Raw genomic sequence first — 14,949 nt, forward strand, 5'->3', positions numbered from 1 at the left:
TATAAGATCTACCAGAATATCTTCAGTGAGAGACTGTTCTGTGCCTTTTCATCATACTGCTTTTGGTCAGTCAGCTTTCTCTGTAAAAGCCAGAACTCAGTGGAAAGCTCTCCCTGACAGTATTAAGAACTCTGATTCTATTAGAAGCTTCAAGAACAAACTCAAAAATGAACTGAAAGACACTCAACTCTGTCACCACTGATTTTAGAAATATGTAAAATATGACTGTGTGAATGTGTTTGTGTGTATGTGACCGTATATGGGTGATTCTTAGACTACGGGCACTTATGTCCTTTGATCATATTGTATGAAAAACAGAAAAAAAGGGCAATTTCACACTTTTATAGTTATCTTTACAATGAAAGTGTGTTAAGAAATTTGTTCTAGTAGTCTATGATGACTTTTTCACCTTTTTTCAGCATCATTATATGCAAATATTGCCGTTTTGTGCTTGTCCCACACCCAGACTTTTGATCTTCAATGATAAAAATGAATGGTAAAGAAACGTTTTTTCTAATGTTTTAAAATATCTCTGAATAAAATATCAGTAAAATAATCAAAACATAATTGGGGTATTCAATGTCATACAACTGTTGTGATTTTTTTAAACAAAATGTAGTTGTCCCATACTATTGCCGTAATTTCCACCACAACACTAATGTCCCTTTAAACAGTTTGTATGAAAGATTGTTTGGGTAGTTTCTATGGAGATAAACAGTGACAACAGAGCACATGTATATAGCGCCAAATCACAACAAACAGTTGCCCCAAGGCGCTTTATATTGTAAGGCAATGGTGTGGTGGAAATTACATTTACAAGGCCAATAGTGCCCGTAGTTAAAGAATCACCCATAATGTTTTTGTGATGTTTTATTATTTATGTTTCAATTGCGACCTGCCAGGGGACTACAGATGTAAATTAGCTTTAAGTTAACTCTGGTACAATGCATCAAATGGAAACATTTATGTTCTTTATTGTACATGGTCCCTTTACAAATAAACGAATAGAAGAAGAAGAAGTTATGATTTATCAATGATAAAGATCAAAGACCAAGGTTAATTTTTCAACCCCATACTAATCAGAATTTAATTTGAGCAACATCTGTCTCCAGATCTGCCTGTCTGTCTGTTCACCTCCCCATCCTTTGTCCAATTTCCACAAAACATGGTATGTGGATGAAGGTCTATGCCAGAATTGCCCATAAAGGGTTTGTTTTGGCAAAGATCAAGGTAATTTGGGTCAACAGTCAAAACATTTTTGTTTCTTCTTCACTCTGATGTCCACCAAACTTGGCACATATCAAGCTGGCGAGATCTGATTTGCCAAAGTTCAATCACTGGGACCAAGATTATCTCTGCCTGTCTGTTTCTTGGCCTACTCCTTCCAGGTCCTTTTGCTGATTTCTACCAGACTTGGGATGCCGTTGTCAAGATTAACCCTGAAAATGCCCTTAAAGCTTTAATTTTGGCAAAGATCAAAGAAAAGGAATTTGATTTTCAACTCAATTTTTAACCAAATGTAGCACAAACCTAGACATATACAAGTACCAGCTACCCTGGCAAGATTAGCCAAAGGTCAATCATTTGGGTGAAGGTCTGGGTAATTGGGGGTAAAGGTCAGATTGCTGTAGCTCATAATGTCTTCATGCACATGGATATTATTACCTCACATAAACAAAACTGGTTAAGTTTTTGGAAATAACAAGATCTCATCTCATCTTCAACTACTTATCCGGGACTGGGCCGCTTTATTGTTAGTGAACTTGACTGTTTAAAAGCATGTCACATTTTCTGATACTTTAAAATGAGGGCATTGCATTGCTATGCTCTTTCAGCAATTTTATTCTTGTGTGGGAGGTTTTTTTTGGAGGGTGGGGGTTGCATCATCTCAGTGTCTGAGGTATTTTTGGCTACAAGCCTGAATAAAACTCTTAGCGATCTATATTAGTTTGCAGAAAATAAATGTCCACAATATGACCCCTTTCAACAACCAACTTATGTGCAATAACGAAGCAACAATAGGTCCAAAACTCGCTTGTCTCAAGCAAATCACTGTTACACTGCTGAGGAATACACAACTCGGAGAAATAAAGAGCAGCATGCGCTGCTTAAAAATTCTGCTGTTAAGCATGTGCTTGGTGGTGTTGTGGTATTTGCAACAGCTGTACAGAAATGGTTTGTTTGGTCAAACTGCATGTGCATTCCACGCCACTGTGAAGGCTACTCGAGGCAGATGCAAAACCGAAACAAGAAAGTGATGATGAAAAAAGAGAAATACAGAAGAGCTGGAATGGCGTTACATTCCTGATGCCCTTCTGGAAGGTGCCGGGACCATGATCATGTCTCCTCCAGGATTACCGAGGTCAAAGTGCCAGACTGCGAGCGCTGCAGGCTGAAGCTTGTGCTCGCTGCACCACTCCTGGGCATTTCTCTCTCCTCTGCAGCTTGTGGTTTTGAAAGAAGCCCTCATTTCGTGGGGAACCGTGAGCCCCATCTGGGAAAGTCAACAGCCCTGTAGGCACGAAGGCAAACATGAATGACCAACAGCAGGGACACAACAGGCAGATAGACTATTTCAGCGTTGTGACCTACCGTATCCCTCAACACGTCCATCTTTGAATTCCCCTTCAAACTTCATGCCATTGTACTTACTGAAGACTGCTGTACCTTGGAACTTTCCCTGTGAAAATTCTCCTTCATACCTGATTTGGTGCAAAGAAGGTTAATCAATGTCACCTTACCACATCGAAACTCCATTTCACATAGTGTAAAGAAGATGTAAAGAAGATCCCTTTTCAATCCCAATCATGTTATATATATGCATATGTATTTGTGTATGTGTATAGGTGGGTGATTCTTTAACTACGGGCACTATTGGCCTTGTAAATGTAATTTCCACCACACCATTGCCTTACAATATAAAGCGCCTTGGGGCAACTGTTTGTTGTGATTTGGCGCTATATATATGTGCTCTGATGTTACTGTTTATCTCCATAGAAACTACCCAAACAATCTTTCATACAAACTGTTTAAAGGGACATTACAGTGTTGTGGTGGAAATTACGGCAATAGTGTGGGACAACTACATTTTGTTTAAAAAAAATCACAACAGTTGTATGACATTGAATACCCCAATTATGTTTTGATTATTTTACTGATATTTTATTCAGAGATATTTTAAAACATTAGAAAAAACGTTTCTTTACCATTAATTTTTATCATTGAAGATCAAAAGTCTGGGTGTGGGACAAGCACAAAACGGCAATATTTGCATATAATGATGTTGAAAAAAGGTGAAAAAGTCATCATAGACTACTAGAACAAATTTCTTAACACACTTTCATTGTAAAGATAACTATAAAAGTGTGAAATTTCCCCTTTTTTCTGTTGTTCATACAATATGATCAAAGGACATAATACGTGCCCGTAGTCTAAGAATCACCCAGGTATGTGTGTGCATATGTGTATGCGTGTATGGGTGTATATATATATGTATGTATATATGTATGTATGTATGTATGTATGTTCTCCACTCAGATTGCAATAGTCAATCACAGATTAGCCTTTCTGTCCATCATTTACCTGTATTTTGGCATGCTTGGTGTCACAAAGTTATGTTGGATGCAAAAGGATCCAAAAAGGCTAGGACCAAAAGTTATATTGGATCGGTTCCCACTGACCTAGCGTTAGAGCTTACTGCCAATCAGAGCGCGGCATACAAAGGTCAGGAACTAGCTGACAGACGCTGGTTGAAAAAATGGCAACAAACATGTCAACAACAGCAGAAAATCGTCTGCCAGCGAGGTTTGCTGAGTTCACAGAGGAGGAACTGGTGGAAATATTGAACTCCAAGGAAGCCAAAAACACTAAGAAGGTAGACAAGCACGCTACTGACGTTTTAGACGCATTCATCACATCAGAATCAATCATATGCTGTTCACAACAAAATAAATTGATCTAATTTACTTGACTCTTTGTTGTTTGCTTAATTTGGGAGGGGGATGGAGAACATAATTGATGGATGGCAATTCGTCCAACATAAAGAAATATTGGATTCAGAAATGTTATATTGGACGAGGCGTAGCCGAGTCCAATATAACATTTCTTCATCCAATATTTCTCTATGTTGGACTCCTTACCATCCATTATTTGTGTTTTTATATATATATATATATATATATATATATATATATATATATACACAAGGTCTGTCAATAAAGTAACGGTCCTTTTTATTTTTTCAAAAACTATATGGATTTCATTCATATGTTTTTACATCAGACATGCTTGAACCCTCACGCACATGCGTGAGTTTTTCCACGCCTGTCGGTGACGTTATTCGCCTGTGAGCACGCCTTGGGAAGGAGTGGTCCCGCCCCCTCGTCGGATTTTCATTGTCTGGAAATGGTGGAATGAAAAGGACTTTTTTTCCATCAGAATTTTTTCAGAAGCTGTTAGAGACTGGCACCTGGAAACCATTCGAAAAATGTATCTGGCTTTCAGTGAAAATTTTACGGGCATCACAGAGAATAAGGTCTGTTACTACAGCTTTAAGGACGCCTTTAAGGACACTCAGCATGCCACGCGCCGAGCTGCGACGATGCGGCACAAGCCACCGGACTATTTCTAAACGGATGGCTCTGTGGATACGAGACCGTTGTGTGCTCTTTCTCTGGTTATCACAAGAGCTGGACATCAGCCATTTTCCGGCAGATTTCACTTTTAACAAAAGATTTTATCATGGAAAGCCGCGCGGAGGCTTCGCGCGTCACGACCGATTCGCTTTGGAAGCGAGACAAAGGAACACCTCCGTTTCGGCGTGTCAGAGGACAAGTTTGGACATATCTATCTCGGCTTTCACTGCTTACCAGTCCAGTAAGTATCAGTGAAATTGTGGAGAGCTGGACATGTCCAAATTTGTCTTTGAAAAAAATAAAAAGGACCGTTACTTTATTGACAGACCTCGTATACACACGTATATGTGTGTGTGTGTGTGTGTGTGTGTGTATATATACAGTACATACATATTCTATTTCTACCTCATTTCTTATGTCTTGTACTGTTACAAGTATTATTATTATTGCTTATCTACTTGCACCCATCTTGTGTGTTCTTTAAGAGCTGACGTAACGTGAAATTCTCCTCTCTTTATCTTTATCTTTAAGGGATGGTGCTAACAGAAACCTGAGTGGAAGAAACATTCTGTGGTCTTGGTGTCATCAGTTCACACACCTCGAGCCATCTGTGAATAGCAGCACGCCTAAACCGTGGAAGAGCCCATTCTCAAATTGGCCTGAGTAGCAGTTTCCGTCCTTAAACTTGAGCTGACCAACACCGTGCCTCCGGCCTGGAAAAATACACACCGAGAGTGTGAAAGCACAAACACACACACACAAGAAAACCCTGTTGACATTCTACAGCTGTTGATTTGATTGGATCATGCACAATGCTTTCACACACCTGCTTCATCAAGCTATCATAGACTATTGTTAAGCTCTAAGAGCCGAGTAAATAACTGTGGCATTTGAACTCACAATGGCTGCTCTGGGTTTTGTATTTATCATATGAGTCAGTAAATGCTTTGATTGAAGTATCCACCCCCAATCAGCTAAAGGTTTACTCCTGAATTAGGAGTCCCATCTGGCTCCTGGGTGATGCGAATTACCACACTAATCCATCAGAATTTTTAGCAGAGATTTCTACTTTAGGATCTCTTCAAATTGAAGGAATGTGTGCGCAACCAATGTTCCACTACTGAAGTAACTACCTCAGAATGTACTCTTTGCTGTTGGACAATATCTAAAACTGACGCCAACATGTGTGCTGTGTATTTCCCAACATTCCTTAACAAGTTAACATCTAGATTCCAAAGGGCAAACATCATTACCCAATCTACAGTGTTGTCACTTTTCTTTTTCTTTTTGTTAAAAACTAAATAAATATCACTGGATGGCATTGGTTCTTGTGTTTTTAATTGGATTTATCAACATCAGCTGACAAAACACCCTGGAAGACTTTCCAAATGGGTCTAGGGTCTAATCCTGAAGATTTGACCAAGCCAGAGCTGGTAAATCTGGCTCTGCTTGGTCACAGGTTGCCAATGGGAGCTAATTGGGATTTCACTAAATAGCTTGAGCTGGCACGTCATTCACATCTGTGAATGTGTCAGTGAGTTAATGAAGTAGAAATCTGTTACCTGTCAAAGAAAAGACAAAAGGATTTTTTCTGTACTGGGTTTTTAGTTTAAATAGTATAGTAATTATTATAATGAATAGCATAATAGCATAATTGTTATGTGTCGACGCGAGTTGAGGAGCGGACCTGCGTCAGACAGAACCCAGCGCTAAAAATAACCAGAAAGCGGTTCCAACAACAGAAACAATTTATTTTTCACCTGTGCATAATAATGTGTACAAAACTAAAAGAACGTCCTTCTGGTGGAGTGACTGTTGGCACGCTCTTAAGCGCCCAAAAGGATAGAAGCCCGGCGTTCCTGGACCCACTACCACCAGACAAACACCCCCCAGGTGGACACGACAAACTGACTCTCTGTGAAGCAAAGAAGAGGTGAGGTAAGTCAGCAGTTACAACAATATCTTTCAAAAGACACACGCTATCAGCAACACATTCAGGTCTGTATTTTTTAACTTTATGCAAATGAGCAGCTTCTCACAACAAGTGGAGGATCACTTATCCGCACGCCACAGCAGTGAGAAGCAAACTGCACAATTCTCATCACAATTCCAGTATACTGCGTAACAAAACACCAAGTTACTATCAACAATTAATCACCTTTAATGTGTGCTGACAGCAAGTGTCCTCACCCTTCCTTGCTTCACGGGCTCGATGTGTCAAACCCGGGCGCGGTCCTCAGCGTCTCACAAACGGACATCACAAGGTCGAGTTCCCGGCAGTTCTGCTTGAATCACACATGCCTTAAATGCAGAACGCCATCCAATTATCTGCTTCAGCTGAAAGTCTTTAAGGTTGCATGTGAGCACCAGTCACAGGTGCTACACATGATGTTGATGAGGGTGAGGATTCTTCAGCCAGCACCTTCTCCACAGACAAATCAGTTCTCATGCCACCTGAAGAGCAAAGAAAAGAAAAGAACACCAAAACATCCAGCCACACCCCCCAACACACAACAATAATATCAGCTTGGGACTCCGATGAGGGCAGTTGCATCTCCTCCACTCTCCCTTATCTCTGCTCTCTGCTTTAACCTTCAAGTCCCTACTTCACCAGATTGTGAATTCCTCAAATTATATTGGATACTGGATCTATTGGACTACTATTGGATTAACCATGGAATTGATCAGCTGGTCTCTGAACGCTATTGTCACCATGTTTTCTACAAGAAGGTCAGGACCGGGGGATCCTACCTGCTCAGATGGAACGTATCCTGTGGGCTATGTTCTCAACTCCTGGGGGTCGTGGCGTGTGCATGCTTGCGCCATTCTCTGTGGAGGACGTCGAGGATTTATTCATATTGGTCTTATGGTAGCAGGGCTGGTACTTTCTGGCTTATGTGCTGCCCTGATCTACTGAAAATTGGCAAGATGACAGCATCAAGAACCACGGCCCCTCGCTTGTCCATCATGATTAACGAGGTGGGCAAGGCAATGCATTCTCAGACTGCGATGACTCAGACGCAAATTGGATGACATCTTGGAGCAGATGCGCGCCTTGCAGATGAAGATGAAGATTTCGGAGGCCGGGGAATATTCTTAATTCATAATTGGGATTTGGTTGTTCAAATGAAGCTGTAAAAAGTGTTTTTCACTGCTCAAACCACAACACGGCAGGCTTATCAGCCTGAAGGACAAATTGCCCGACTGTTTTTCTCCAGAGGAATGTCTTCGGCCTTGGTGAACATTTGGCTGTTTCTTATCTCAACTCACAAAGACAATAAACTATTTCACAGGACTGAAGCATGCTCCACTCCCTCTCCCCACCCCCTCCTACCCCCATCACAGACCCCCCACTCCGGCTTCTGCTCGCGTCTTCCCTTCCCTTCTGCGGGGGCGGCGAGGTTTTAGCTGCGGCAGGTCCCCGTTCTCCCCCCAAGCTGACGGTGGCGCGACTCAGGGTTGCTGTGAGACCCTCACCCGCTTGCCTCAATTCGGATAAGGGACTTCTTCAAATTTAGTGCACATAAACAATGTCAAATGTGTTTGTGCTGTCTTTAATTCTGATGTGTGCCATTATTACGGTAAACAAGTAATAATTGTGGACTCATTGCTGTCTGAGGTAATTGGAGTGTAAACATAATTTCTCTACTGTGAGATCAATAAAGTATATCTCATCTCATCTTATTAAGTAGCTCAGTGGGATAAGGAGTTGGGTTATTACCAATATGTAAACCTGGGTTTGATTATTGGTCATGCTATCTGTCGATGTCCTTGGACAACACACTTCATCTGCATCATCCCAGTCCACCCAGTTGTAAATGGGTAGCGGCCTTGCCTGAGGAAGTAACCTGGGTCTGACTGGCGTCCTGTCCAGGGGGACTCAGAGATTCTCATCTGCTTCCTGCCACAGAATCTGTGGATCACTATTGGCACTACTGAGCCTGAGCGCCTGTATAAATCTTACATAATACAGCCTCATCCCACCATCTCTGAACCATAATAAAACATTTTTTATGTGACAGTTATGGTATGGTGTACTGTATATTTGGCAAATAATTTACATAGACTGTATTTTTCAAATAATGACACTTGTAAAACACCCACTCCTACACTCCTACCCAGGACAGATGATTACTTCCTTACTTCTTCCAAAGGACAGAAGAAAGGGAAGATCACATGATCACCTGTGCCTGTCTGTCTGTGTCCATGATGGCTGAAAAGGAGTCCAAAAAAATTTTGTGAGGAAATTGTGCCTGGACCAGGATTTCCCTTCAGCTGATCTGGTGGTACAACGGTCTTGAGAGCAAGAAGTCATGTGTTCAAATCACACCCGAGCCAGAAAGATATGTCACTTGGTTTCTGTTACAATGGCACATCAGCATTTTGATGATATAGAACAATGACACCACTGCTCAATAACTTCCACCAGGGAAATTGATGATGATACCACATCAGCTTCCAGCTTTGCCTCTACTACAGAGGGTTCGGCAGTCTGATGCAAGAGCAGTGGTGGACACAGCTAACCAAAATAATGTTAGCTTCGATAACCATTAATCCAATAACTGAAAAGTTATCTTTTATGATGATAAACCGATCTCATGTTTTATAGGTGTCAAGAATATATAGACTTATTCTGGGCTGTTACCTCAGTAATGCTAACTGTCTTTCTAGTCACAAATGGCATATGTCAGTTATGGACTGTTACTTAATTCTAGTTAATTCACAATGAACTAATAAAGTATTATGGAAAAAGGTTTTCATGAAAGTTAAAACTGATATGGAAGCATTTAAATGATGATGTACAATTACTAGATCTGAGGAACAGCATGAAGGTTGTGGTGAAAGCTTGTCTGAGCTCAAATGAGTGAGACCTACACATGAACATTTAAGGAACAAGAAGGATTGTCTTGCCTTCTTTCCATTCACCATGGTATTCTTCCCCAGTGGCATAGGTGAAAGATCCTCTGGTAAGAGTCATGTCACCCCTGTTTCCAACAGATACATGAACATGGAGTCATTAGAGGAAACAGGCCTGAAGAACATACTGTCAGTTTCTATGTAAACATGAATATCAGAGACTATTGAGGGGTCCAATATAATTTATTTTAATAAGACCAGAGTGCTCAGAGGTACCAGTCCTCATCTAGCGTGTACCAAGTTAATCTCCTCCAACTCCTGAATGCATACTCTCTGACCTCTGACCTCAGTCAGTGAATGAAAGCAAATGAATACAGAATTTTCATTGAAACAGTTCATAATATACACCTTTTCAGCAAGCTAATATAGGTCACCATGTATCATAAACACACTGCTCAGACAGGCTGACCAATTTAAAGGTCACCAGGGGCCTGAAATAAGTGGGGATAGAAAATGAATAAATAACTGAATGTATCTTGACCACACATATTAAAACTTTCATATCCCCTCCAAAAATACCCTGTAGACCAGACCTGCAGTCCTACAGACCTGCTCCTGGAGATCACATGCCATGCACATTTTCCGTGTGTACCTGCTGTAACCACAGCTGACTGGTCAGGTCTGGTGTTTGCGAGCTCTTGCTTGGCTGTGCACAACTGAATTATTTAAATAGTTTAATTAATTAATTATTTAAATGTTGGAAAACATGCAGGTCAGGTGATCTCCAGGAGGGCACTCTGTGATGCTTGCTGTCGATACTCAGCTGATGTGTTCTTAAACATGCCCAGGTTTGACTCTCTCTGAGACGCAAACTATTTTTTTGTGCCTGTTGTTTTACTGAGGCACAGAGGTTCTGATCAAGAATGGGGCCTGAGCATTTGGACCATAGAGTCAGGGGTCTACGAGAGCAGACAGGAGCCAAGGTGCAAGTAGAGATTTTCTTGAAATATACTCCGTATCTTTTAAGCAAAACAAGGAGATTTGGGGGGACTGAAAAACACCCCCTCCCAACTTTTTTATGCAAAATTACGAGTTTAACATGCTTTAAAATGACAAAGACTTTTTATTTACATTTGTACTTTTAATTTCAATTGCACAAAATATTGCAATATTAGCACTCAGAAACTCGGACCACACAACAGGAAGCTATCAAAGAATCTTGGATCGACATTAAACACGCTTTTTTTTTCTACTTTTGCAGAGGTAATTCTAGAAAAAATACCTCTTTATTGTGTTGTCACGCCCCTGCAAAATCCCTACAAAAACTATTCCTTTCTCTGTGAAAATCAGAACACGGATGTGTAGCTGTGGTGACCTGGACACACGACCAAAGGTGATTGAGAACAGCAGGTCCTGTGGGACTTCAAGTTCCAGCCAGACAAACATCTACTGGCCAACTAACCAGAGTGACGGCTGACAAGAAGCAGAAAGGAGCAGTTGTGGAAGACGTGTCAATTCCAAGTGATGCAACATCAGAAAAAAGAACATAAGAAGAACGAGAAGTACCAGGGGTTGAGGGAAGAAGATGTGGACAGTACAGGCCATGGTCCTAATTGAAGCTCTCAGGGCTCTGACCCCCCCCCAAACTGGAAGAATGGATCTGGCGGATTCCAGTGGAACAGTATATCTTCCCCCCCAAATATCCCCACCACCACACCATACTGACAGTATGATAATAAGCAAACAATACATTCATGTTAGTTTTTCAACACCCAGTATGATAGCAATAGCTTGCTGTAATGAACATTTTACTTATAATTAATGTTTTATCTGTTTGTAATCATGTAACTAAATTCTGCCAGTACTAATGTAATCATAAAATATTATTAATTAAGTGTATTACACAACATGTTTTACTGTAATCTGAAGTTTGACCTAATTTAGGTGACATTTGACCTCAAACGAAAGCCTGAAGGTCAAGGTCAATCGCTTATACCAGGTAATGACTTATAAACAAGGCCTATCACTATGTGCTTACCAAATGTGGAGGCAGAATTTCAGAAATTGTGACCAGGGAAGTTGTTTCATTGAATTTAGTGTTTGACCTTTCTGTGACCTTGCCCTCTGACTTTGATCTTGATCCTTTTGTGTACTGAAAGATACCTTACTAGGGCTGCTATATGTAAAGTTGCAAGAGTCTGTGATGTAAACTGTGTCCTGCACAGCGCGTTAAAGGTGAAAAATGCAAAAAATTACAAAAAGAAAACAACAACAAAAAACAAGCATACATATTGACAAACATATCTTGGCAAAATGAAGTTTTGGCAAGATATGTTTGTCAATATTTGGGAGGGGGGGAGATATCCAGGGGGAGGATAAACTGTTACACCAGGTATATCATTTGAGGTCTTTGTGCAGGAAAGTGCAATGGAGCTTCAAACTCCCAGGTTTCTGGAAGAGGAGCCAAACTTGAGGGAGATACCACCACCCCAAAAAACTCAACTATTAATTTGAACATCCATTAGTTTACATGCAGTACATGCATGATATAGATTGTTATATATATATATATATATATATATATATATATATATATATATAAAACAAAATCTATGCGAGAATCTACTAATAGATTTTGTTTTATACATACAGTATATATATAAAAAACAAAATCTATTAGTAATAACACATAAATGTGTTATTAAAGGGGTTATATCATGCATGTACTGCAGAATATAATCCCTTTAATAACACATTTATGTGTTATTACTAATAGATTGTTTTATATATATATATATATATATATATATATATATATATATATATATATATATATATATATATATATATATATATATATATATAAACAAAATCTATGTGAGAATCTAATAGATTTTGTTTTATATATATATATATATACACGAGGGTAGGCTGAAAAGTTCTAAGGCTCACCAAGAAGGAGAAATGCAGTTTCAATAAAACTTGGCATGCATTAAGTTCAACTCTTCTGATGATTAACTGTGTTTTTTTCTTCCAGGTTGTGAGGTAGTTTGTGGTTCATAGCCAAGTTTGAAAGTTCGTGGTAGAGGGAAACGGCAAAAATGGACAAAATCTGTCATCGCGGTGTGATTAAGTACCTGCATAAGAAGGGGTTAAAGCCCAAGGACATTCATGCGGATACGGTTGCTACATTAGGGGATGAAGCTCCCTCCATATCTACAGTGCAGAAGTGGGCAGCTGAATTTAAGAGGGGCAGAGAGAGCCTTGAAGACGACCCAAGGTCTGGGCAGCCTGCAACAGCCACAACCCAGAAAAACATTGACCTCATTCATGAAATGGTGATGGACGACAGACGATCGACGATTAATCAGCTAGCAGATGCTGTGGGAATATCCCGTGAGAGAATTGAACACATTCTGCATGAAGAACTTGGAATGTCAAAGGTGTCAGCTCGGTGAGTGCCACATCTTCTGATGCCTGTTCAGAAACGCACCAGGCTAGTCATGTCGAAGGCAAACTTGGCGCAATTTGAAGAGGATTCAGCCAAATACATGGAACGTTTTCTTACCCAGGATGAGTGCTGGGTTCACCACTTTGAACCAGAGACAAAAAAACAATCAATGCAGTGGAAACACCCAAGGTCAGCACCTCCAAAGAAGGCAAAGGTCGTTTCGTCTGCGGGGAAGGTCATGGTTTCAGTTTTCTGGGATGCCAAGGGCATTGTGTTCGTGGACTATCTTGAAAAGGGACAAACCATAAATGGACAGTACTATTCTAACCTACTGAGACAGAAATGCGAGGCTATCAAAAAGAAGCGACCAGGAAAGCTGACGAAAGGGGTGCTGTTCCATCAAGACAATGCCCCAGCTCACAAGTCAACATTGGCCATGGCCACTATCCACGAGTGTGGATTCGAACTGGTAAATCACGCACCATACTCCCCTGACTTGGCACCCTCGGACTTTCATCTGTTCCCAAACCTGAAAAAAAAAACTTGACTGGGAAGCACTATCGGAGCCATGATGAGGTGATGGCTGCCACTGAGGGCTATTTTGACTCTCAAGATGAAAGCTTCTATGCCAAGGGAATCAAAGCACTCAAGCACCACTGGAAGAAGTGTGTGGAGTTACAGGGAGACTATGTAGAAAAATAAGCCTGAATTTGTTCAATTCGACAACTGCATCATAGTCAGCCTTAGAACTTTTCAGCCTACCCTCGTGTATATATATATATATATATATATATATATATATATATATATATATATATATATATATATATATATAATTTATGTTAATCAATTTTCAGGGGAACACCTAATCACATTTAAGTCAGTCTTCTCAGTCTTATAGGAGAAAAATACAGTAAATAAAATATCATATTACCTTGTTGTTGATCATAAGAGAATAATGAATTCTCAAATAAAAGCACAGATTATAAAGGCTGTTTTTAAAGGCTATATTCTGTGTAAACGTCACTGTTGTCTACAGACACAAACAAAAGGTGATGATTGAAATTAAATAGCTGCTCCTTTCCTAACCAACTCTCCAAATCAGATAATAAATAATCCATCATCATCTGCATGGAACAAATCTGAAGCAAGAACAGTGTGTCTACCGTCAGCATCCAAGTTGTGATAAAGGTTTGGCTGCCGTGTGGTTTGAATCATCAGCACGATACTGCTTTAAATGTTTTTTGTGTCTGTCCACCGACTCAAACAGCAGCGTCTCTCTGAACAAGCGCAACGCGACACAAGCTTCATTCAGCTCGAATTTACCTGCGATCGCCGTCTTCGGAGCATCTAATCAGCCGTCCGAGTCCCAGCAGCGGCAGCAGGGCGTCAAATACACGAAGGCACCGGCTGGTATCACTATGCTGCTTTCACGTGCTCCTCTCAGCGTGGTTAATCCCAGTCACAGGCGCTCCGTCGTAAATAATAACCAAATCTGCGGCAAAATTATTTTTGCCGAGCATATAAAAACACGATGTGCATAACACAGAATTCAAGCAAATATCTTCATCTTTAAAACTGCTTTAACTCGCATTGTGATACACAGGCGGCGGAAGGATGGATTTCTATGAGGCTGTACCCCCCACCCCCAAAAATGAGTATGGCCCATTCAAAATCTGTGCCCACAAAATAAAATTCTTCTTCTTACTTATAAGGTTTTGAATAATCAGGTCCCATCTTATCTTAGGGACCTCATAGTACCATATCACCCCAATAGAGCGCTTCGCTCTCAGACTGCAGGCTTACTTGTAGTTCCTAGGGTTTGTAAGAGTAGAATGGGAGGCAGAGCCTTCAGCTTTCAGGCTCCTCTCCTGTGGAACCAGCTCCCAATTCAGATCAGGGAGACAGACACCCTCTCTACTTTTAAGATTAGGCTTAAAACTTTCCTTTTTGCTAAAGCTTATAGTTAGGGCTGGATCAGGTGACCCTGAACCATCCCTTAGTTAT

At 40.5% G+C, this 14,949-nt stretch overlaps 1 protein-coding gene across 1 annotated transcript; it reads right to left on the minus strand.

The window, feature by feature from the left end:
- Nucleotides 1-1,851: 1,851 nt before the first annotated feature.
- morn4 (MORN repeat containing 4) lies at nt 1,852-14,372 on the minus strand. Its single transcript, XM_034185509.1, has 5 exons — nt 14,269-14,372; nt 9,546-9,619; nt 5,233-5,347; nt 2,593-2,702; nt 1,852-2,512 (listed from the first exon to the last, which is right to left on the minus strand). Exons 2-5 carry the CDS (start codon nt 9,610-9,612, stop codon nt 2,364-2,366), a joined length of 441 nt encoding a protein of 146 aa, XP_034041400.1. The 5' UTR covers nt 9,613-9,619; nt 14,269-14,372; the 3' UTR covers nt 1,852-2,363.
- Nucleotides 14,373-14,949: the final 577 nt, after the last annotated feature.

The sequence above is a fragment of the Thalassophryne amazonica genome, chromosome 13 (genome assembly GCF_902500255.1).
Source record: "Thalassophryne amazonica chromosome 13, fThaAma1.1, whole genome shotgun sequence".
Lineage (NCBI taxonomy): Eukaryota > Metazoa > Chordata > Actinopteri > Batrachoidiformes > Batrachoididae > Thalassophryne > Thalassophryne amazonica.